This window comes from Malaclemys terrapin, chromosome 1, assembly GCF_027887155.1.
Source record: "Malaclemys terrapin pileata isolate rMalTer1 chromosome 1, rMalTer1.hap1, whole genome shotgun sequence".
NCBI classification, from domain to species: domain Eukaryota; kingdom Metazoa; phylum Chordata; order Testudines; family Emydidae; genus Malaclemys; species Malaclemys terrapin.
The window spans coordinates 312,942,594-312,968,053 of record NC_071505.1 but is presented as its reverse complement, the minus strand read 5'-3'; the positions used below and the strand labels follow the sequence as shown (position 1 = coordinate 312,968,053).

At 42.8% G+C, this 25,460-nt stretch overlaps 2 protein-coding genes and 1 long non-coding RNA gene across 7 annotated transcripts in view; 1 reads left to right on the top strand and 2 right to left on the bottom strand.

Annotated features, from left to right (window-relative positions):
* CRYL1 (crystallin lambda 1) overlaps window positions 1–8,510 on the bottom strand; it is a 67,940-nt gene extending 59,430 nt beyond the window's left edge. The window contains exons 1-2 of one of the 3 annotated variants that reach the window (XM_054015479.1): window positions 8,460–8,510; window positions 2,366–2,473 (exon numbers count right to left, since the gene is read on the bottom strand). In XM_054015479.1, coding sequence (XP_053871454.1) covers window positions 2,366–2,448 — 83 coding nt within the window. In that variant the 5' untranslated portion in view covers window positions 2,449–2,473; window positions 8,460–8,510. Of the gene's footprint in view, window positions 1–2,365; window positions 2,474–5,199; window positions 5,367–5,827; window positions 5,850–8,459 lie in introns of those variants that run through there. The other 2 variants (XM_054015480.1, XM_054015478.1) reach the window with 2 other exon arrangements.
* A 6,556-nt stretch (window positions 8,511–15,066) lies between these two features.
* Window positions 15,067–24,957, bottom strand: LOC128829947 (uncharacterized). 2 transcript variants are annotated; one of them, XR_008443511.1, is made up of 3 exons: window positions 24,701–24,957; window positions 19,862–19,985; window positions 15,067–17,367 (listed from the first exon to the last, which is right to left on the bottom strand). It is a non-coding gene; the product is annotated as an uncharacterized LOC128829947 (long non-coding RNA). The 2 variants fall into 2 exon arrangements; XR_008443510.1 differs by lacking the exon at window positions 24,701–24,957 and adding an exon at window positions 21,682–21,768.
* The window catches only part of IFT88 (intraflagellar transport 88), a 99,056-nt gene continuing 94,950 nt past the window's right edge, over window positions 21,355–25,460 (top strand). Inside the window, exons 1-3 of one of the 2 annotated variants that reach the window (XM_054015470.1) lie at window positions 21,355–21,455; window positions 22,307–22,402; window positions 23,941–24,003. In XM_054015470.1, coding sequence (XP_053871445.1) covers window positions 22,313–22,402; window positions 23,941–24,003 — 153 coding nt within the window. In that variant the 5' untranslated portion in view covers window positions 21,355–21,455; window positions 22,307–22,312. The remainder of the gene's footprint in view (window positions 21,456–22,306; window positions 22,403–23,940; window positions 24,004–25,460) is intronic. The other variant, XM_054015471.1, reaches the window with a different exon arrangement.

Genomic DNA, 25,460 nt, shown 5'->3' with positions numbered 1-25,460 from the left:
TCACTGCAATTAAATATTTCAGCTTCTGTAGCAGAAACCAGCATCATGGCAGTAGTTCAGAGTGAATTACAGCAGCCTGCTGTAAAGTCACTGTGTTAAGAGTTTTCATGCTAATGTGAATTTGAACTACCAATATAATTTTTATCATCAAAACATCAGCTAATGTAACTGCACAATCTGTTCTGACTCGTATAAATATTGAATGAGTTTCAGAAAATCATTCAGCAATCTACTTCTATTAAAATATGCTGTGTCACTGAGTTTCACCAATTAATTATATTGTGTTAAAGAAGAATTAAGTCTCTTGACATGTATTGCTTTTTACTACAGAGTGCCTTGAGAGTTATGCATGAAGGAAGAGACTATGTGGAAACATCCAACTAATCTATTTCCTTTTATGCTTTTTTTTTTTCCCTGTGCTGAAAGTGCTTGGGTGAAATCCTGACCCCATTAAAGTCCATGGGAGTTTTGCCAGCATTTCACGCATAACCTTTTCTTAAAATATGTCTACACTCAAAACACTGCAGCTACGCCACTGTAACACTTCAGTGTAGACACACACTACAGCGACGGAAGGGGTTCTCCCATCACTGCAGTTAATCCACCTCCCCAAGACGCAGTAGCTAAGTTGACAAGAATTCTTCTGTCGATCTAGCACTGTCTACAGCTACATCTCTCAGGGTGTGAATTTTTCACACCCTGAGAGATGTAGCTATACTGATGGGAGTTTTCAGTGTAGTCCAGCCTTTATTTTATTTAACTCCCTCACAGCCACCACAGATTTCTCTAAGTCAGAATGGCACGACCTGTGATATTGTGGTATAAAGGTATTTATATTGGGTTGTGGTGTCACCAGAACATATGAAGTTATTTGATGTCACAACAAACATCACAAAGCAACAACAAAAGTCATGCCTACAGTAAGTGGAGGACTCATCTCCCATCATTTTGACCAATTTCCTAGTTTAGTAAAACAGTGGGTAGCTGGACTGCACCACAAAGAACCACAGAAGACATTGTGCCTTTCTGCCCACCCTAGTTCACTGGTGTGTAATCTGTGACAACTCTTTTTGGTTCATATTCCTCTCCCCACAGAGTCAGCTGGCTCTGCCTCCCCACATTCCACCCACCAGAACCAGCTTAGCTACATGTCACCTCTCCAACTTGGTTCCTTGGGATGTAGTACCTGCCTCTCAGCCTCTGTGCTTCCCCCCAGCACTTGGAGGAAAGATCCACATAGCTCTAACTTGGCAGACAAATTGGAGAAGAAGGAGGGAGAAAAGCTAACCCCCCCCAACTCCGCACGATCACATAAAGGCTAGATTGTCACTAGCCGTAAGATGGCTTACAGTTCTTTATAAAGCAACAGAGTGTCCTGTGGCACCTTTAAGACTAACAGAAGTATTGGGAGCATAAGCTTGCATCTGAAGAAGTGAGGTTCTTACCCACGAAAGCTTATGCTCCCAATACTTCTGTTAGTCTGAATCTGTAAAAAGCAACAGAGTGTCCTGTGGCACCTTTAAGACTAACACGGCTACCCCCTGATACTTGAGTTCTTTATAACACTTCCCCATTTTAATTAACAATAACTGATCCATCAGTAAAACTTGCTACCTCACTAATCACCCTTTCTGCCAGAAGAAAGAACAGGAGTACTTGTGGCACCTTAGAGACTAACAAATTTATTTGAGCGTAAGCTTTCGTAGCCCACAAAAGCTTATGCTCAAATAAATTTGTTAGTCTAACGTGCCACAAGTACTCCTGTTCTTTTTGCGGATACAGACTAACTTGGCTGCTACTCTGAAACCTTTCTGCCAGGTTGTTAATAGATACAGAACACTGAACCCAGCAGTGATCATTGAGGTACACAACCATTGATATCTTGGAAACGATTTAGACTCTGCTTCCTTTTCATTCAAAAGCCTCTACGTGCATATATTTTCAGCTTACAATTGTAGAGTGGTACCAAATTCTCTCTTGTACTCCATTCCTGAATTATGAAGTCACCAAGTTTAGAATTTGTGGGTGACTAAACCCTAAGATCCAGTAGGCTGAAGTTTTCAAAAATAGGAGGTTAAGCTTCATATCCATCTTTAGGCACCTACGGGTAGTAATTTTTAAAGCCCCTAAATGACTTAAGAGCACAATCCCACTGAATTCAATGGTACTTGTGTTCCTAAGTCATTAGGCACTTTTGAAAATTAAAACCCGTAGGAGCCTAAAGATGGATATGGAGAACTTTAGGCTCCTTTTTTAAGAAAGGGGATTGCGGTCAGAATATTTTTATAATTGTAAATGCTAGACCTGAATAGAGATTTATGTTGTAGTGCCAGTTTATCTCAGTCGAATAAATCAGGTGACCTACCTAATGTATTCCAGAGCGCTTGTTATCTGTTGTTGCACAATATCGTAAAGTTTCACTCTGAAGCCTCCACCAGCAAACACCATAGCCCAGCTGCGACCAATCAGTCCGCTAAAGAGGAAATAAATAGAAAATGTTTATGTGTGTAACTACATAGTTCACTTCTGCACCATCAAAAGGATTGTTGATTTAAATGAGTATTGACTTTTCCTACCCGGGAAAAACGTGCATTGAATGCAGTACACTACAATATGGCCTCTATTTGTTTGAACACCAGTATAATAATTTATATGCGTAATCAACTGCTGCTGCACAGCCACCAAAGGATTTTGCGGGGGCAGGTAGGAGGGAAACTAGAGAAGAGGAAGGAATAGTGAAAGGTTGGAAGAGGGAAGGACAAAAGAGGGGGGCACAAATAATTTCTGGTTTTGTTTTTTATTTAAACTGTTAAAATAAGCTCTCAGTGATGTGACAAGTCACTGAAAACATAGTACTCTGTTCTGAGCTATACCTCCTGGACAGTGCAGGTCAGGAGGTACAGCAGGGGATAAGTAGAAGGGCAAACATGGCTTTAAGGCATCTTTGTGTCCTTTAATTCTGGACACACCCCTAAGCTTGAGTTAGAGCAGCCTAAGAACTCCCACGCTGAGGTGTGCCACCAAGCAGTAGCCTGTGCAGGAGAGCTCAGTCAACAGCCTTTAGAGAGGTCATGTCACAGCTTGCAACATGCGTGGTACAAACGAGTGGAGAAGAGCACAATCATAGTTCATATTTCTATAGCACTACTCTCCCAGGATCTCAAAGCAATTCACAAACATTAATAAATTAAGCTTCACAAGACCCATTATCCTCCTTTAACAAATAGGGACACTAATGTACAGAGTGGTTAAATGACTTGGCTTTGTTACAAATTTGCTGTGTGACATTAGTCAAGAATAGAAACCAGATCTCCTTACTTCCATTTACGTGTTTTTTAACTATTAGCAACAAGAGGAAGCATGGTGTAAGAGAGGAACTGCTCTTGTATTTTCCTTTGAACTGCATGGATGCTACAAACTTGGAAAGTTTCATTCTACAAGGCCATGTGATCAACAGTGAAGAAGAACATTGGTAATGAAAGAAACAATCAGCAATAGGCCAGGAGGCAAAGGAAAGGCAGAAGAGAAAAGAACACTGGAAAAGTCTTCAGTTAAAAACAGAACAGGAAGCTTTTCAAGGAGACAAGGAAACAATGGAAATAATTGGAACAAAAACAGAATTTAACTTCATGTTAAATGTTGCTGAGCTGGCACAAATCTGTTCTCTCCTCTTTCTCTGAAAAAAGAAACAGGATTCCATAAAAAAAAAATAAATAAAATAAACCCAGTTCTCATCAATTTCTAAGCTGTTTAGTGAACCCATGCAGATATGGAACATAAGAACATAAGAATGACCGTACTGGGTCAGACCAAAGGTCCATCTAGGATTAAAACTTGTTAGCCACTGTGGCATCCTTATATCGTGGTTATCACTAAAGTATTTGTCAAGTGCTTCTTAAACTATTATAAGCTTATTATTTTTCACCTTCAATATTAAGGAGAAATCCATATATTGTGGTGTCTTGATCCCAAGAAAGGAGTCAAGTTTTGGCATACTTTTTTAAATCTCCATTCCATACTTTGACTAACACACTCAGAGAGCACAGCACTTGTAAGATGTTAACACAACACTGGTGCAAGAAGGACCCAGGCCTTAGTTTCAGGTAGTTATAGCTGCCCACCTCTCACAACATTCCCACACTTTGTCTTGGTTAGGCTATGTCGTATGGTGGCGTTACACATTATGTACAGACAGGACAAGCCTTCTGACCCTCAGCATACCAATGGCAAATGACGGGTAACTAAGTATGACCACTAGCTATTAGTCTGGTCACTGTCATGTGACAGCATAAAGACACGTGCCTGAAAATATAACTCACACCTCAAATGGTCTTTCAAGGCAGGTGGCAGAGTACTTTAGCCAGTCAGTAGCAGGTGTGCATTTACAGTGGTTACTCAGAGCCATTGATAAGTCTGAAGTAACTGGAAAAAGCTATTTTTTAAATAAAAAAGCTAATCAGTTTTAACTCAAAAACAAATTGAAATGAGACTTGTATTAATACCTCAGTCCCAAAATGCTACTTCTTCATATCTTGCTTCAAATAAGTACCATTGTGATACTGTATCTTATCTCTAAGTTTCTCTACATGCTTTATGACCTTTACATAAACCTGAATACAACTTTATTCACCCACACATAACACAGACAAATATATGCAGGGTTGTGCTGCACAATAAGTGAATATGGAGAAAATGACCACATGCTCACAGAGCTATAAAAAGGGGTAACAAAAGAGACTCTACACCGGACTGCAGCACAAAGTTTTCAGAAGGATCCAAATTTATCAGAAACAGAATGACCCATGAACGTATAGTAAACCAATCGCACTAGAGCAAAAGTTTTCACAGTTGATGCCTTTTGTACTAATTCTGAGTAATTTTCCACTGTTGCACAATTTAGATACATTATTCTCAGTTAACACCTTGCTGTGGTATCTGGCTGCTGTTACAGCAGCAAAAACTAAGGCAACATTTTGTGCCTGCACCTCTTGGCAGCATATAGTCATCATCAGGAATCAATACCAACAGCCCAAAGTCCAGGGCTGTGGCTTCACTGGCAGGGTTGAGGTGAAATGCCCAAACCCTTCGCACTTCCCTGTGGCATTTGTCACCAGAGCCCCTGGTATCTGCTGCTCCCTCTGGCCACTGCATCTAGCCTCTAGACCCTGCCTCCAAACAAGAGAGACCGCTGGAGCTTACCTGCCAATCACCACAACCTGTCCCGCCTGGGTAGGCTCCATGTCCTGCAGGGACCCCTGCCGCTGCAGGAGAGGCGCTAGAGCTGCAGGAGCGGGTCGCACCACCAGAGCAGTAACCTCCTGGGGCACCTCCTGCTTAGGGACGCTCTCTCCCCATCCCTCACAGGATGTCACAGCCTCTCTGATTGGCTCCCTGTACAAGCGTTCCGATTGGCTCCCCGAAGGGCCCCTAAGCAGCTGCTCCTATAGAGTCCCTGTGCCGAGATGTTTCGCTTACCCGACGGGTTGAAAAAAAAGGGGCGGGCGGGCACGACAACCAAGCTCACCCGTCAACCCGTAATTACCCGGCGTTAGGAGAGTGATTTTCTTCTTGGTTCATTGTGAGAACGACTGGGGAGGGTGGAATTTGGAGGCAAAGAGTCTCCAGCAAGGTTATCTTTGGGGAGCCCCATCTCCCAGCCCCCACCACAAGTCCCCAAACACCCCCATACAACGTCCTCTAGTCTCAACTTCTTCCCCCTTGCAACCCTCCCCCCAATACAGCTCACTCCCATCTCTCCTCCCTTGCCCCAAACTCCTCCTCAAAGCTCCCCCCACAGGAATGTCCCCTCTTTCTTGCTTGCCCTGACCTTCACATCAGCTCCCCCTGGTGGTGTCTCTTCTCTCTACCTTTCCGTGGGCAGCAGGAGGATGCGCTGGAAACGTCCCTTTTCCCTCCCCACCAGGCAGTGCAGTCACTGCTGAGGCCGCTGCTGAGGGTGGACATGGAATTCCAGCTATTGCCCATAATCAAGAACAAAGGAGCACATGCTTCCCCAGTTGTTCTGCCATGATTGATGTGCCTGTCCTTCAGGCGATCTAACATCTCTCTTCCCTCTCTACCCCACCACTGTTTTACCTACAAAAATGACAAACTCCTACCCTTTTGCCATGCCATCTATAATGTCCATGCAATACAGACAGAACTCGAGTGTTTAAGGTCCTTTGAAAGAGCTACACACATTAAACTGCAGGGTACTCAGTGTATTTATCTCAGAAAGAGGAAATGCTGAGCTGATCCTCTTTGTTTAAATTAAAAGCTCCCAATAATGAGATTGGCAGGTCTTTTCTGAACACAGTGTCTGGACAGAAAGAAATACTGTAGTTTGTCAGACTACGGTTGTCCTCATTTCTATATGAACTATTTGTCTTAAGCCTAATCAGTGATATGCCTTGATAGCAGTTCCATACTGAAGTTGAGACCTTCAAAATCCATTCTGTGCATTTATATGGCAGGAGAGGTTTATTGTTTTGAAATAGTAAGTTTCCATTAGAACTAAGAAAAAATAGTGGAAATATTTCTGTTGATCTGATTTTGTAAAAACTTATTTCTTTAAAAAACAAAATGTTGTGCCACATTTGACTTGATAATATTCATTTAATGCCTTCAGTTGGTTTACAATATCCTCTGTTCCTACTGTAGTGCTGCATCTCCTATTACTGTGCACTAATCCTATGGATTTGCTACTTGTCTAAGCATTCACTCTTGTAATCTTACGCTGGATTTCCCTGAAAATGAACCATTAAAAGGATAATATTTTAAATTCATAGGTTATAAGGACAGGAGGGACCACTGTGATCACAGACCATGGTCTTCTGAATAACACAGACCTTAGGACTTACCTCAATTCATTTTTGTTTGAACTGGAGCCTCTTTTTTAGAAAAAAAATCCAATCTTGATTTTAACAGTGACGATGATGGAGAATCCACCACAATTAACAATTTGCACATCATTTCTAGTCTGAATTTGTCTAGCTTCAACTTCTTGCCATTGGATCATGATATTCCTTTGCCTGCTAAATTGAAGAGCCTATTATCAAGTATTTGTTCCCTATGTATGTACTTATAGACTGGGATCACATCACCCTTAACCTTCTTTTGCCACACCTGCTCTTAAAAGCTATAGCATTGTGGTATTAGCATTACAGTAGTGGTTGAAAAGACACTTACATTCTAAGCACCTATTTTCAGGAACTTATAAATTTCAGAAAAATTTGGGTTAAAAATTATTATACTCAGACCAAATGTGAAAGTTTGTTGTTTTCTTGGTAGAGTCTTGTGAACCTCTGTTGGGATAATTCACAAATGGCCTAGCATTTTTAAAGTATTTTTCACATATACTTTTTAATTCTCCAATAAATTAATTTAAAATGTCATTTTCTAAATGTTCTAAATGCTCCATCTTGAGGTGCGGGCCCTGGGGTGGGGCTGGTGATGAGGGGTTTGGGGTGCAGGTGGAGGCTCTGGGCTGGGGCCGAGGGGTTCAGAGTGCAGGAGGGGGCTCAGGGCTGGGGCTGGGGGTTGGGGTGTGGGAGGAGGTTTGGGGTGCAGGTTCCGGGCAGCGTTTACCTCAGGCACTCCCAGGAAGCGGTCGGCATTTCCCTCTGTCTCCTAGGCAGAGGCGTGGCCAGGCAGCTCTGCATGCTGCCCCTGCCTGCAGGCGCCACCCCTGCAGCTCCCATTGGCCACGGTTCCCAGCCAATAGGAGCTGCGGAGATAGTGCTAGGTGTGGGGAGCAGCGCACAGGACCCTCGTGGCCACCCCTAAGCCTATGAACCAGAGAGAGGTGCCGGCAGCTTTCTGGGAGCCGCGCGGAGACAGTCAGGCACCTTGCCTGCCCTGTTGCAGGCAGCCAACTGGACTTTTAATGGCGTGGTCAGCAGTGCTGACCAGAGCTGCCAGGGTCCCCTTTCAACTGGGCATTCCAGTCGAAAACCAGATGCCTTGCAACCCTATACTGGAGCCTGACCCCATTAGCCATTACCCAGGCAAAACTTCCACAAAAGACAATAGATTCTTCTGTGTAAGAACAAGACAACAGGCATATTCCCTGCTGTCACTGATGATCAGACAGTCTAATGCTTCCATGTCACCAGTGAATAGATAGATGGGCAAGAACAGGAAAAGAAGAACAATGAAAAGATTAGAAAAGGAAAAGGGGAGGACATAGGAGGTGAGATTTTCAAGGTCAAAATGACAGGAGAGAGAGTGGAATAAGGAAAGAAGCGTTCCCTTGCCTATCACAGCATAAATATTTGCAGGTCCGTTAATTTGAGTAGATGGTTGGTGACTCTTCTCTTTCCTGTGATCCCTGTGGAAAGATCAGAAACCGTAAGCATATTTAGCAGAGATGTGATGAAAGATTCTGGGCTTAATTAGAAAAAGAAAGCAAAGTTTATCTTGACATATGAGATGTCCAAGTGGAGCAAACATGCACTCACCAAACTGGGCATTCTTTTCTTCTCTCAATACAGAGATTCTTTCTCCTTATTCTAGAAGCAGTAGGAGCAGCCTTTCACAGTTTCATTGACAGCAGCAAAGATGACCGCTCCATTATTTTGCTCCACTTCTATACCATATAAGGGCAAAAAACCTGCTATTGGCTGAAGACAATAGGCAGGATCTTACTGTAGGGGGAGGAGCTAGGGCTCTATAAGAGTAGCTTGGACAAAGCAAAGCAGGACAGAGCAAAGTATTACTTTAAACAGGCTGAAATGGAAATATGCAGGAAAGTAAATGTTTGTTTTCTCCCAAGAAAGCAAGGAATCATGTATTTCTGAAATACAAAGTGTTTCTTGAGTTAGGAAAAATTTACCAACCCCACTGGAGTGGAATGAAAACAGAGGCATAGTTCACATCTGTTAAATATTAAATGCATTACTTGGTCACTAAAGCAATCAGAAATAGCGTGTTTCAGTTGAAGCAAACTAAGGTATGTTGCTAGTTACAATACTAAAAGCTCAGACAAATCATGCTGATCATGCTGATGAATGGAATGTTAGTTAAAATGCTTTTGTTTTAGTAACGTTTATCCATCTTTTGTAGAGTTAAATGTATCCGGTAATGTTCAATGCAAATTATGTGATTCTAACTTATTACCAATATTATACGTAAAAATACTATGATCCTGTAAAAAGCTGTCTACATGAGGCAAAAGAGCAAGTGTAGTAGGAAGGTAGATGTTACAAAGGACATGCTATAAATGTGATTTAACAGAAAATTGTCTTAAAGATGGATTTCCTTGTTAGATAACATCTGCTTTACACACAAACTACAACGCAAGCACTGTTCATAATCAAGGTTTTTTTCACTATAGTCACTAGACTCATTTATTTATTTTCAAATTCCATATTGGATCAGTTTATATATTTAGATAAAGTGAGACTACACTGAATTGCTGTTTGGAATAAAATACTATATATATACTAGATCACCTAGGCTCATTACTATATTACTGTGATTAATTTTGCTTTTGTGCTGTATATTTTACTTTTCTAGATCAGTTTTAAAAAATATCTGCTGCTGTAGATCTCTGATGATGCGCTGGAGAGGTTTTAGTTGGGGCCTGAAGGTGACAGCTAGTGGTGTTCTGTTATTTTCTTTGTTGGGCCTGTCTTGTAGGAGGTGACTTCTGGGTACTCGTCTGTCTCTGTCAATCTGTTTTTTCACTTCAGCAGGTGGGTATTGTAGTTTTAAGAATGCTTGATAGAGATCTTGTAGGTGCTTGTCTCTATCTGAGGGATTGGAGCAAATGCGGTTATATCTTAGAGCTTGGCTGTAGATCTACAACCTATCCTGAAAGATGATCCTTTACTCTCACAGATCTTGGGAGACAGACCTGTCCTCACTTACAGACAACCCCCCAACCTAAAGCAAATACTCACCAGCAACCACACATCACTGAACAAAAACACTGACCCAGGAACCTATCCTTGTAACAAAGCCCGATGCCAACTCTGTCCACATATCTATTCAAGTGACATCATCATAGGACCTAATCACATCAGCCATACCATCAGGGGCTCGTTCACCTGCACATCTACCAATGTGATATATGCCATCATGTGCCAGCAATGCCCCTCTGCCATGTACATTGGCCAAACCGGACAGTCTCTACGCAAAAGAATTAATGGTCACAAATCTGACATCAGGAATCATAATACTCAAAAACCAGTGGGAGAACACTTTAACCTGTCTGGCCATTCAATGACAGACCTGCGGGTGGCTATCTTACAACAGAAAAACTTCAAAAACAGACTCCAAGGAGAGACTGCTGAGCTGGAATTGATATGCAAACTAGATACAATCAACTCAGGATTGAATAAGGACTGGGAATGGCTGAGCCATTACAAACATTGAATCTATCTCCCCTTGTAAGTATTCTTGCACTTCTTATCAAACTGTACTGGGCTATCTTGATTATCACTTCAAAAGTTTTTTTCTCTTACTTAATTGGCCTCTCAGAGTTGGTAAGACAACTCCCACCTGTTCATGCTCTCTGTATGTGTGTATATATATCTCCTCAATATATGTTCCACTCTATATGCATCCGAAAAAGTGGGCTGTAGTCCACGAAAGCTTATGCTCTAATAAATTTGTTAGTCTCTAAGGTGCCACAAGTACTCCTGTTCTTTTTGCAGATACAGACTAACACGGCTGCTACTCTGAAATCTTTCCTTAGAGGTTTTTAAGGTCAGGCTTGACAAAGCCCTGGCTGGAATGATTTAGTTGGGGATTGGTCCTGCTTTGAGCAGGGGGTTGGACTAGATGACCTCCTGAGGTCCCTTCCAACCCTGATATTCTATGATTCTATGATAATATAATTAAATGTAACATTCCTGTGGCAGGGAAAACACCACAGCAGTCCAACACAGTAGCATTTAATTTCAGAAAAGGGAACTACACGAAAATGAGGAAGTTAGTAAAAAAGAAATTAAAAGGCACAGTACCAAAAATGAAATCCCTACAAGCTGCTTGGAGACTTTTTAAAGACACCATAATAGAGGCTCAACTTAAATGTATACCCCCAAATTAAAACCAAAAAAGTGCCACTGTGGCTAAACAACAAAGTAAAACAAGCAGTGAGAGTCAAAAAGGCATTCTTTAAAAAGTGGAAGTTAAATCCTAGTGAGGAAAATAGAAAGGAGCATAAACTCTGGCAAGTGAAGTATAAAAATAGAATTAGGAAGGCCAAAAAAGAATTTGAAGAACAGTTAGCCAAAGATTCAAAAGGTAATAGCAAAAAAACTTTTAAGTACATCAGAAGCAGGAAGCCTGCTAAACAACCAGTGGGGCCACTGGATGATTGAGATGCTAAAGGAGCACTCAAGGACGATAAGGCCATTGCAGAGAAACTAAATGAATTCTTTGCATCGGTCTTCATGGCTGAGGATGTGAGGGAGATTCCCAAACCTGAGCCTTTCTTTTTAGGTGACAAATCTGAGGAACCGTCCCAGATTGAGGTGTCAGAGGAAGTTTTGGAACAAATTGATAAATTAAACAGTAAGCAGTCACCAGGTCCAGATGGTATTCACCCAAGAGTTCTGAAGGAACTCAAATGTGAAATTGCAGAACTACTAACTGTAGTCTGTAACCTATCATTAAATCAGCTTCTGCACCAAATGACTGGAGGATAGCTAATGTGACGCCAATTTTTAAAAAGGGCTCCAGAAGTGATCCTGGCAATTACAGGTCAGTAACCCTGACTTCAGTATCAGGCAAACTGATTGAAGCTATAGTAAAGAACAGAATTGTCAGACACGTAGATGAAGATAATTTGTTGGGGAAGAGTCAACATAGTTTTTGTAAAGGGAAATCATGCCTCACCAATCTACTAGAATTCTTTGAGGGGGTCAACAAGCATGTGGACCAGGGGGATCCAGTGGATATAGTGTACTTAGATTTTCATGAAGCCTTTGACAAGATCCCTCACCAAAGGCTCTTAAGCAAAGTAAACTATCATGGGATAAGAGGGAAGGTCCTCTCACGGATTGGTAACTGGTTAAAAGATAGGAAACAAAGGGTAGGAATAAATGGTCAGTTTTCAGAAGGGAGAGAGGTAAATAGTGGTGTCCCCCAGGGGTTCTGTACTGGCACCAGTACTATTCAACATATTTATAAATGATCTGGAAAAAGGGGTAAACAGGGAGGTGGCAAAATTTGCAGATGATACAAAACTACTCAAGATAGTTAAGTCCAAAGCAGACTGTGAAGAGCTACAAATGGATCTCATAAAACTGGGTGATTAGGCAAGAAAATAGCAGATGAAATTCACTGTTGATAAATGCAAAGTAACATAATCCCAAATATACATACAAAATGAGGGTCTAAATTAGCTGTTATCATTCAAGAAAGAGATCTTGGAGTCATTGTGATAGTTCTCTGAAAACATCCACTCAATGTGCAGTGGCAGTCAAAAAAGCTAACAGAATGTTGGGGATCAGTAAGAAAGGGATAGATAAGAAGACAGAAAATATCAGATTGTCTCTATATAAATCCATGGTATGCCCACATCTTGAATACTGCATGCAGGTGTGGTCGCCCCATCTCAAAAAAAATATATTGGAATTGGAAAAGGTTCAGAAAAGAACAACAAACTGATTAGGGGTATGGAACAGCTTCTGTATGAGGAGAGATTAATAAGATTTGGACTTTTCAGCTTGGAAAAGAGATGACTGTGGGGGGATATGATAGTGGTCTATAAAATCATGACTGGTATGGAGAAAGTAAATAAGGAAGTGTTATTTACTCCTCATAACACAAGAACTAGGGTCATCAAATGAAATTAAGAGGCAGCAGGTTTAAAACAAACAAAAGGAAGTACTTCTTCACACAACACTCAATCAATCTGTGGAACTTGTTGCCAGGGGATGTTGTGAATGACAAAAAGTATAACTGGGTTCAAAAGAGAATTAGATAAATTCATGGAAGATAGGTCTATCAATGGCAATTAGCCAAGAGCATGCAACCCCATGCTCTAGGTGTCTCTAAGGCTTGGTCTACACTAAACCCCCAAATCGAACTAAGGTACGCAACTTCAGCTACGTGAATAACGTAGCTGAAGTTCGAAGTACCTTAGTTCGAACTTACCTCGGTCCACACGCGGCAGGCAGGCTCCCCCGTCGACTCCGCGGTACTCCTCTCGCCGAGCTGGAGTACTGCAGTCGACGGCGAGCACTTCCGGGTTTGACTTATCGCGTCCAGACAAGACGCGATAAATCGAACCCAGAAGTTCGATTTCCAGCCGCCGAACTAGCGGCTGGGTATAGACGTACCCTAAGCCTCGGACTGCCAGATGTTGGGCCTAGACGACAGGGGATGGATCACTTGATAATTGCCCTCTTCTGTTCATTCCCTTTGAAGGAGTTGTTATAAACATTGGGACTAGGCCTTGTCTATACAACAAAGATAACCATGTTTAAACATGGTTGTAGACAAATCACATTATAACTTTTTAAAAAATTGCCTCTGTAGAGAAAAAAATAAAAACAATACCAGAAATCTATAAGAAAACTATATTTTAACCCTGATAGCTACCTAGGCTAAAATATGGTTCCTTAACATAGCCATAACAGTGGAGGGAGCAGTTCTTTCCACGTGGGAAAGAATAAGCATGTTATAACATGGCTTAGCTATAACCATATTAAACATGTTTATTTCTGTTGTATATATGGGGCTGTAGAATGCAGAAGTCCCTTGTTCTCAGCCCAGTGCTTAGTCCACTAGATCATGCTTCCTCTCGCTATTTTTGGCTTCCTCTTGTTGATGCTACAGTGGCTATCAACAGCTGAGTCAGCTCAGTTACCAGCAGACAGCTTAGAAGGGAACTGTGGCAGCTGTACTACTAGCAACAGAATCCTGAAAGGCAGTGCCTCATAAAAAGCCATGAACTGAATGGGCATTCTGCCAAAAATCAAAGTACCTTTGGCTCTGGTTTACATGGACACGAGGGGCCAGCTACAGGGAGGGACCATGAATACTATGATCTTTAGAAAGACAATAATCTGATGACAAACTTTCAATCATAGCAAACAGTTTATATCAGGATATCTTTGCCAGGAAAGGGGACAGAAAACTACATTTTAAAAAAATGAAGTAGTAGGATAAGGGGGAGGGGGAAGAGTTGCCTTGGGCTTTGCAGGGCCTAGAAACCAGCTCCCAATTGGGCCATATTTTTACAAAATTGTATCAACTTAAATGTATAAATCCTAGATTGCAAACTCTCTAGGACAGGGTTTCTCAACTTGTGGGTCATGGGTCGTGACCCAAAATTGAATCATCAGAATGTGTCAAAGGGACATGGAGGCCCTTGAGGGGAGGAGAGTAGTTGGGTCCTGTCCCCACGGAGGTGTGGGAGGCTTGCGGTGGAAGGGCTTCAGAGCCTGCACCTATGTCGCAGCAGAAGCTCCTGCGGCTCCAATCCTGGGGCTGGCTGACGGGGCTTGGCTTCCCACTCTGGGAGTTGCTACCTCTTGCAGGGATCATAGCACCACTCAGGTTTGGCCCTCCATCATTATGATGGAGGGCCAGCCATGCCAAATTTGAGTGATTGGCATTGGGATCCCAGGTGCCAGTTTGCAATGCCACTTATACAAAGTGGCTGGCCCCCCTGAGTGACGCTATGACCCTGTATGTCACAACACCCAGAGCAGGAAGCCAAGTCCAGCCAGACCTGTGGGGCAGGAGTTCCTGCTATGGTACACATAGTGTACTTATTATATTAATGTGTATATCATATACTGTGGGTAAGAATATTAAGTAAACAAGGTTAATTTATTTGTTTTGCTCTAAAGCTATTTATTGGGTTGTGACAGGCCATCGAGTTTACAAATTGTTCCTGAGCCCAAAAAGGTTGAGAACCACTTTTCTAGGGCAGGTATTTTCTTCTGCTATTTATTTGTATAAGGTATAGTACAAGAAGGCCTTAATTCCTGTCTGGGGTCCTGAGACACTATTGCTCTGGAAAGAATAAAAGGTACAATTCCTATAAGTTTGTGTCATTAATTAACCTGAGTGTCCAATACCTTCACAGTATAGCCTCTCCCAACCCTCAAGACACCCAGACAAGTACAGCTGACCTATGTTCATCTATTAAGTAAACATGGTACAACTTGTTCCCAGCTATAATCTAAACTAAGTTAAACTGTACCATAACTATTTAAAAACATGTTATCAGTCAACAATCTGGAGATGATTAGTTTGTTTCATTAAAGATAACTTGCTATCAAGAAGCACCTTTGGCCCAGCTACTTAAGGGTTTTTAGGCTCCTAACTTCCATTGAAATCAATAGAAGCAAAACAGGAATGTTTGCCTCACTAAGATCCCCCTATTCATGAACAATTGCCAGTGTCTTTTCAATCTGCCACATGCACATTCAACAGTTATCCTGCACCTGCTCAGAAAGTAATTAAATCGTTCCTTGATGCTGTCCAGTATCTGGTATATGGTTTCATGAGCCAGGGATACAAAGCGTAGGGCAGCTTCCCCAGAATCACTAGTGGCATTTGTCACAGTCTGTACCCTGGTGTTCATCCTTTTTACAAAACTATGATAAATCCTGTACAAAGTATGCCTTGTGACATATCATTTGAAACCTCATAATTTGCTGATCATTGTTGTCATGGTAAAATGTGTATGGCAACACTGTATGTAAAGTTATAAGATTATACTGTATGACATTGTTGAGACATGCTCCAAGTTTAGAAAAGCAGACAGACACCAGTTCCTCAGAGACAAAAGGCAAACTGATGCCTCAGCCAAGTGTCAACAAAATCAAATGGACTATCACCTGGTTAAGTGGCCATTTTTGGCAGAAAGAAGAGTGTGAGTGAGAAATTTACATCTTGGCTAACAGACTTGCTGTCACCTGAACCCCAGCTGAAGATAATTCTCAAATAAGAGAAATGCTATAAGAAGGGAGAACAGAGGACACAAAACACACCGCACCCCTCATTTTGACTCATGGCATCGACAACATTTGAAAGACAAATGAAGCATCATTGAACTGGGGGAGTGGTCCCGGCTGAAGGAATCCAGCCAGACTGCTGTGAGCATGTGGTGAGAAAAACCTTTTTGCTTCAGGTTCACTTAGCTTGTTAAGTTAGGTATTAGTTTGTGTTTTACCTTTTATTTCTTTGTAACCAATTGTGACTTTTATGCCTCATTATTTGTAATCACTTAAAATTTATCTTTCTGTAGTTAATAATCTTGTTTGTGTGTGTTTGGAATCTCCATGTGAGATAAGAGGGTTTGTGCATATCATTTTCTGTTGGTCTGTCATTTCATTTTCTATGAGCTTGTATTATCCCAGAGGGTGCGGGGCAGTACAAGATGCACATTTCTGGGGACAAGTCTGGTACTGAGAATTTGCTGGTATTGTTCTGCAATATAATTCTGGAATGGCTGGCTAGGAACACTCCTATAACTCAGCTGGGGGTAATTTACATACTAGAGGCTGCCTGTGAGCAGGCCAGGAGAGGTTCTCTCAAAGCAAAGCAGTGTAAAAGGCACCCCAGCTTGGAGAATTGAGGGAACACAGCTGTCCAGCAGTCCAGATTGTACTCTGGAGAATGTCACAGCATTCCAGTGGTGATAATGTGATTGTGCTGGTACAGAATAAGTATCACTGCTTACATCTTTTCAAGAAGTCCTGTATTCCTAAAGATGTGAGCGTCATGAGTCTTCCCTGACCAGCCATCATTAATGTCAGTGAAACACCCTCTGGTAATATACAAGTGCTTGCATAACCAGGCACAAGTATCCCTTTCTGTTTATGTACTAAGCACTAAGGTCAGGGGGAGCAGGCAGCAGAATCAGGCTATGTAGCCTATCACCCCACCACAGTTCAGGAAGTCCATTGCTTCAAGTCCCTTTATTATTTCCTGCACATTGCCCAGAATCACAATACTATGCAGCAGGACACGCTTAATAGCCACGTACACCTGGATGACAACCACCTCCACCATGGACTGATAGCAGCCTGGGATTGCAAACTTCTAGAGCACAATCACCACCCTCTTTTCTACGGTCAAAGCAGCTCTCATTCGGATGTCGCTGCAATGGAGGGCTAAGGCGAGCTAAACAAAAAAACCCCAGGAAAGTGGCCTTTGTATTTGAAAGTTCTACAGCAACTACTGCTCATCTCAGATCTGCCTCACAATATAGCCCCACCACTTCATCCTCATTTCATGGGCCCAGAAATGCCACTCGACCACGTGGAGCTGGTCAGCGAATGCCGGCAGCACCTTGCAATTTTTATGCACTTTCTGCATCATCAATTCTTCCTTCTTGTTTGTCTCATCTTCATCACAGCATCACCAGCTACTGTGGCAGTGGCAGTCATTGAAGCTCTGCAAATATAGAAGGATCATGAGACTTGTCTTTAAAACAAACACAATAACTCCAATCTGTGCAAGGTGATCCTGGATGGCAAGATAGCAGACACTGAAAGAGCAGCACAAAGAATGGTGCAAATTTTTAAAAAGTCACAAAAATTATGGGCTGGAAGAAAGGGAATTGCAGGAATTTAACCCCGAGCTCCCATAATTTCCTGAATGTATTGCTGGTATTCCACAATGAACTGCAAAAATTTCCCACAAAACTGTGGACTGGATGGTGGTGTGATGTTATGCAGTCTATATGGTTTTATAAAAATATGATAATAAATGAATATAATGGAACTGGGATATGCTTCATGCAAAAGGTCTCTTGTAAAGTATCATTACAAAACTTACAATCTACTGAGTGTGATCATCCTATTTGTATAAATGTACCACTCTTGTATCTAAAACTAGAAATATAAAATATAACTCTGAGGGCCTATTGTAATTATGCAAAGTGTGGGCCATTAATGGTGGTTTGGAATCTTGATGACTCCCATTAACGAGGACCATTGTCTGCAGATGGCTGTGTTTTACCTGTGAGTCTTCCTGTATATGTGTGTGCTGGCAAGTCTTGCAGTGACATGTGATCAGGTCATCTGAACTGAAATCTATCTTTAACCTGGAGCTTTTCCAGTGAGGGGGGGGTGGAAACCCAGACTGACAAAGGATTCCTGCCTTATGCAAAAGATATATAAAGGGGTGGAACAGAACAGAGGGAGAAGAGCCATCATGAAGAATTCCCTAGCTACCACCTAAGCTGGAACAAGAGCTGTACCAGGGGAAAGAATTGTGCCCAGACCTGGAAGGTGTCCAGTCTGAGGAAAAATCTTAATGAAGCATCTCTAAGGGTGAGATTACCTGTATTTAGTTTGATTAGACATAGATTTGCGCATTTTATTTTATTTTGCTTGGTGACTTACTTTGTTCTGTCAGTTACTACTTGGAACCACTTAAATCTTACTTTATGTATTTAATAAAATCACTTTTTACTTATTAATTAACTCAGAGTATGTATTAATACCTGAGGGAGCAAACAGCTGTGCATATCTCTCTATCAGTGTTATAGAGGGTGAACAATTTATGAGTTTACCCTGCATAAGCTTTATACAGGGTAAAACGGATTTATTTGGGTTTAGACCCCATTGGGAGTTGAGCATCTGAGTGCTAAAGACAAGCACACTTCTGTGAGCTGTTTTCAGGTAAACCTGCAACTTTGGGGCAAGTAATTCAGACCCTGGGTCTTTGTTGGAGCAGACGGGAGTGACTGGCTCAGCAAGACAGGGTGCTGGAGTCCTGAGCTGGCAGGGAAAACAGGGATAGAAGTAGTCTTGGCACATCGGGTGGCAGCTCCCAAGGGGGTTTCTGTGATCCAACTCGTCACAGGTGGTATTGGGTACACTAGGATACGTAAACATACTGCACCACATCTTTTGCTGACAGAACCTCTGACAGTGAGGAAGCATAGCAACAAAGGCTGCTAAGTGTGCACATGCTCTACTGACATAGAAATGTCAGTAATGTTCTACCAGGAAAACTTTCTAATTTAGACATGGCTTTAGATTGCAAAATCTTTGGTGTAGGCTCGGGACCATCTCTCTGTGTTTGTACAATGCCTACCAAAATGGGGTTCTGGTCCATGACTAGGGCTCCTAGTCTCTATGGCAATACAAATAATAAACAAGTTATAAATGTTATGACTTTCTATTATATGCAATATAGAGAAACATAGCAAAACAGTTTCCAGAATGTGTTACCCTCACACTCTAGGGCACCCCACCTTTACCTTTCCATGGGCTCAAGGCATAACCCAGTTAATTTAAGCACCCCAACCCTTACCCAGTTCCTAGGGCTCAGGGCGAAAGGAAACTACCCTTACTCAGTTCCTAGAACTTAGGGCCACCCTTACCTAATTCCTAGGACTCAGGGCATAATCTTCTGCAGGTTTGAAGGGTCTTTTACCAGTGAAAGAACCTTACACAGTAATATCCTTAACCTCCATTTATTAAGAATTACCAAAACATAATACACATGCTAAGCATACAATGCTCATCACTCCCAATAAAGCAAACAAACTTTTCTCAGTGGGCAATCAAGATTAGATCGTCCGGGACTCCAGCCTCTGCACTGTATGATTGGCAGGATGCTGAGAGCGGGAGTCAGAAAACACTTCCCATATTGAGGGCATCTCATTTTTTGCCTCCCTATCAAAATGCTTATCTTTCTTCTCAGGTACAATTGTAGCAAATACTGACAGATGAGCATCTGTCAGAATTTGCTATCCTGAACCAGGGGATGAGGAAAGGTGAGTGAGGGGAAGCATATTCTGACAGGATTACCATCATCCGTTCTAATTTTCTGGTCTAAAGAGTGAGGAAAGATGAGCAGAAGACTATGCTGCCCCTTGGTAAGCACATAGGCTACAATTTGTAAACATGCTTAACGTAACCCATAAAGTACTCACATAGAATCATAGAATCGTGGGACTGGAAGGGACCTCAATAGGTCATGCATAATGTTAGGAACATGCATAAGTGTTTGAAGGATTGGTGTCTCAGATGGTATGATGATGGATGCTACACAGAATTCTAGAAGGATCAAACAGGAATAGTCAACCTACATCAATCAAAATATTTAGGTGCCTGATCTATCCCAGTGGTCCACACAGTTCTCTTTAAGGATCAGGGCCTAAAAGTTTTCACTAATCTTTTTTCCCATTGATTCATAGATTCCAAGGCCGGAAGGGACCATTGATCATCTAGTCTTACCTCCTGTATAACACAGGTCATAGAAATCCCCCCAAATCATCCAATCTTGATTTAAAAATTGTCAGTGATGGAGAATCCACCATGACCCTTGAGAAATTATTCCAGTGGTTAATTACTCTCCCCATTACAAATGTATGCCTTATTTCTGGTCTGAATTTGTTTAGCTTCAATTTCCAGTCATTGGATTGTGATATACCTTTCTCTGATAGATTAGATATTTGTTCCCCATTTAGGTAATTGTAGACTAATCAAGTCAGTCCTTAACCTTCTCTTTGTTAAACTAAATACATTTTGCTCCTTGAGTCAATCACTTAAAGCCAAGTTTTCTAACTCTCTAATCATTCTTGTGGCTTTTCTCTGAGCCCTCTACAACTTAGCAACATCCTTCTTGGTTGTGGGCACCAGTACTGACCATAGTATTCCAGCAGCAATTGCACCAGTGTCAAATACAGAAGTAAACATAATCTCTTGACTATTACTCGAGATTCCCATTTATGCATCCCAGGATTGCATTAGCTCTCTTGGCCACAGCCTGGCACTGGGCGCTCATGTTCAGCTGATTATCCACCCCCCCACCTCCAAATCTTTTTCTTTGCGAACTGTGGGTTATGAAGGAGCGTCTCCTTTTTGTGCGCGTTGCTCCCTCCGCCTTTCTCTGTTCCACATTCAGCAAGGCCAAGGTTGCCTGTTTGGTGTGTTTTGGGGCGGGGGTTGGGCTTTGCTGAAACTGACTGGGTTTCACGGCTGAACCTGCCTACCCTAGCAGGGAAAAGGAAGACCTGCCTCAGAATCAAGTCTCCAGCAGGCAGGTATCTACAGCTTCCCTGACGCACGTGGCACAGCTAGAGCCCGGGGCACTGGGGTAGAGGAGGCCTCTAACAGCACAGCCCTGTATAGGGCGCTGCGGAGCAGCACAAACCCCGTGGACCTTTCGCCTCCGCTTTTTGGCCCCGCTCTTCTCCCGCCCTTCGCTCAGGGAGCAGAAACTGAAGGTCAGGGCAGAGTGAGAGCCACGGCTGCCAGACTTGCTACTGAGCATGCGCCAATCGCTGGCGCACGTTCAGCAAGGGCAGAGCCTCTCAGGAGGCTGTTTCTGACGCGACAAGGAGCTGGGCCCGCACGAGACGCTCTCGTCTCCTAGCAACCGGACGCACTGCTCCCTCCCGCTCCGCTCGCCGCGGTGCATTATGGGATGGGATCGTGTGAGCGACCACTGCCCGGAGCCCGTGCGGTGCGGGCCTGTTAACGGCTCCCCTGCTAGCGGGGCCGCAGGGCGCGCTCCCGGACAAGGTAGAGGGCGGAGCGGGAAGATAACGGGGCTGGGGTCGATGCAGGAGCAGCTGCGGAGCGGGCTTTGGGCGGGGGCCGTACTGGGGAACCGGGGGCGAACGGCGCATCGCGCCGTTACAGTCTAACGGTTTCCTTCCCCTCCCCTCGCCGTGCCGTGGTCAGTCGCCCTGGCTCTTTGGGAAGGAGCCCATGTCTCCCGCGGTGTCTGTACCCGAGCGCGACGTACCGCAGTGGGGCCCCTCGCCCTCCGGCTGGGGTAAGGGCGGGGGCTCCACCAGCCCCCGGCTCTCCTCTGTCCGGCATTGAGTAGCGCTGGCGAGGGGCGAGCGTTCAGAGACCGGCGTGTGCGAGCTTCAGTTCTGTCTCCCTGCCACAGATACAGGCATGGCAAGACTAGCGCATCGGGCCAGTTATTAGTCCGTTCTCCTAACCCCGGGTACTTCAGATCTGCTCAGAAGCTCTTTGACTGCAGCGGGGCTTGTTACTTTTTCAGACAGACTAGATTTTAAGGGGACGGTGTCCCCTTAAGTCTGTGTTGAAGCTTTTTGTCAGGTTTCAGAGTAGGAGCCCCGTTAGTCTGTATCCGCAAAACGAACAGGAGTACTTGTGGCACCTTAGAGACTAACAAATTTATTAATTTGTTAGTCTCTAAGGTGCCACAAGTACTCCTGTTCGTTTTTGTCAGGGTTTAATTTGAAACCCGCTGAAGTCAGGGTTCGATTTCAGTGAGGTTTGGATTAGGTCTGAAGTTCTAGTTCTTGTGAACGAAAAAAGCTTAGTACTATTCATAATTTTACAATTGTAAGCAGACTTATGCTGAGAAAATATTTGGCATAATTAATGTTTCTCAGGTAAAAATGATGCAAAATGTCCACCTGGCACCTAAAGCAGATGAAGATGATCTTTATTCTGGCTACAATGACTATAACCCCACCTTTGACACAGAGGTAAAACTACTTACCATTTCTCAGTTATATATGTGTGTGATATAAGGCAATCTTCACTGGAGTTGGCATTCTGATAGTGCTTTAGATATGATCAGAAACAAACCAACAAGCATCGCTGCTTTGAAGTTAGTTTTCTTCCACCCATCCATCAAGATTTATCAAAAGTCTCAGAGATCATTTTGAGTGGTTATAATTTCATTGCTGGTTTTCTATTGAGATAGTTTTGTTATGCACCTTCAACCAGTGTCTATTTGCTGTGAAGATTAGAATTTATGAAATATTAAATTGTAACAGTTTAAAAGCAGAGGTTTAGTAGGTTTGTGTTTTGGCATCTGGGGTGAAATCCTAGCCCCATTGAATTCTATGGGAGTTTTGACATCACCTTCAATGGGACCACATTGTGATTTTCTTTGAGTCAAACTTACATATTAAATTGAATAAAATCAAGAATTTATCAAAATAAAATTATATTTGGAAAACTACTGTTGCATAAAATCATTTTAACCCAATTAAATAAGAATGCAGACTAAGCATTCAGTTAATAGCTTCTATTCAATGTTGAACTACTTGAACTTCTTGGGTCCAGTATTCTAGAACTCATTTCTTTTGCCCTAAAGCTGTCCCTCACCACATGCACCTATATATTTCTATGATTCCATGATTTCATAAGTCATGTAAAATAGGGCTTTGGAGCGGAGCCCGGAGCTGGAGTGTGGAGCAGCTCCGGAGCAGTGGAGCTGCAGGTTTTTGCCTGGAGCTGGAGCGGAGCCGGAAAAAGACATAATAGGTCATCTAGTTCATTGATCATTATAGCATATTGAAAATACACTATGTCCTCCTCCATAAGCTAGTAAGATTTATACTACATCCTGCATGTTTAAATATATAAATAGTGGAATACCCAATATATGTTTATGGAATAGCAATATGAGATGCACACTAGGATCAGTTAAGCATTCAAATTAGTACCTGTACAGCCCTTTAGACAGAAATAAAAATGCTGTGTATGGTAACTACTAACTATTATAAATCAAGCTCAATTTCCTCCCAGTGTTTTACTATTCTTCAGTGGTTACTCTGTTTTGACATTGTTCTGTGTAAACTAAAAGTTCTTTAAGTGGTATAATCATAGCTTATTGACACTACAAACTGTAATTTGGCAATATCCAAGGGCATCCGAACACCGGAGCTAGTCCCCCACAGTGGAAATATTGTGGGGGCTCCACCCTCACATATACTTTTGCATGCCTGGTGGGGATGAAGGGGAGGCAGAGGTGAGGGTCAGACCAAAAGGGGCTGAAAGGACTGCTGCAGGGCCCAAAATCAGGCCTGGGAGCAGATAGGAACCCCCAAGCTCCCTTTCCAGCCTGGAACTGGCTTGCCCACCCCCCTCCCCGCCCACCAGGCAAGTCTTGGTATCTCCCCTCACTCCCTCTCCTATTCCTCATCTCCCAGGCAATAGTAAAGCACTGTAGGAGCAAATTACTTATTTTTATTTGTCGTCTTTGGATAGTTCTTACATTTTTGTTTTGTTTCAGGATTTAGAAAATGACACCGCTTTTCAGCAGGCTGTGAGAACTAGTCATGGTAGAAGACCCCCAGTAAGTAAATTTTAAAATATATTGCAATATTTCTAAACATTCTCAGGAGATCTGGATTCTAATCTTGGCTCTGCCACCCACTGCCTTTGGGCAAGTCTCCGTCTCAGTGCATTTCTAAAATGATGATAGAATGTTTAGCCATTTATGTGAGATACAAGGCCAAAATTATTAGAGCTACAGCATGAGATTTTAAACTTCCACCATACAGTAAGTATGGTTCTTATAAATGATTATTTCTTAAATATGTGGATGGGGAAAAGTTAGCCTGTGGAACCTTTGCCAGAGGATGTTGTGAAGGCCAAGACTAACAGGGTTCAAAAACTAATTAAATAAATTAATGGAGGATAGGTCCATCAATAGCTATTAACCAGGATAGCCAGGGATGGCATCCCTAGCCTCTGCTTGCCAGAAGCTGGGAACGGGCGACAGCGGATGGATCACTTGATGATTACCTGTTCTGTTCATTCCCTCTGGGGAACCTGGCATTTGCCACTGTCGGAAGACAGGATACTGGGCTTTGGTCTGACCCAGTTTGGCTGTTCTTGTGTTTATCTGTCAGGGGGTGAGCCTCTCCAACACACCCCTATGTGCCTTCCCCCTTGGGTTCTTTCAATCAATTACCAGATTTACATTGACTCAAGAGCATGCACCCCTCTGTGGAGTCTGATTTATTAAGTTTCTACAAAGTGTGACTTACCTGGCGGAACTAACAAAAGTCACCTTGCTCTGGCTCCTTATAAGACTCCTCGTCAGTTCTTTGTCCCATTTCAGGAGACCTCCTCCTGGAGCTGAGGTTATGCTTCAAACAGTCCCTCCTGGGGCAGCAGGATATACATTAATGAAACAGCCAGCCAGTCTCCTCATAGCAAGAGCCTCAAACCTCTTTCTTGGGGCTGGGTTATAATTTAGCCAGCTGTAGGGCCTTAGCCAGCTTCTGCCTCAACTAGCCCCTTTTTCATCAGTTAATCCTGATGCTAGCAGGATCCAGCAGGCAGCCTTCTTACTCTCTTCAGTGTTTGCAGGCAGCTCCCTGAGATGACAGAGGAGACAGCATTTATGCTGGTCCCCTTCTCCCAGCTCATTCCCAGTTGGTGGGGGAATGGTGGAGCCTTGCTCCACCCTCTCTGCAAGGATCCTGCCCCAGGCCCTTAAAGATACAATGACAGGATTTCCTTCCAGGCATTGTTCGTTCCCAGGACCGCTTCCTCTACATATCCCATCTAGGTCTTTATGTTGGATCCTTCAAATCCTTAAAAGCGACATGGCAGAGTGGCCTGACCTTATTCCTATATAAAAGGATAAAATGAGCCAGATATTGATTAGAATGAAGTGACAGATTCTAAAGAGTCCCCACATAATGCATCCATTCAGAAGGAAGTTGGCCTTGGCATACCTCAAGGGTGGAATGGAGTATAATATACCAAACTCTGGAGTGTTGTTGCAATTTAATTTTATTC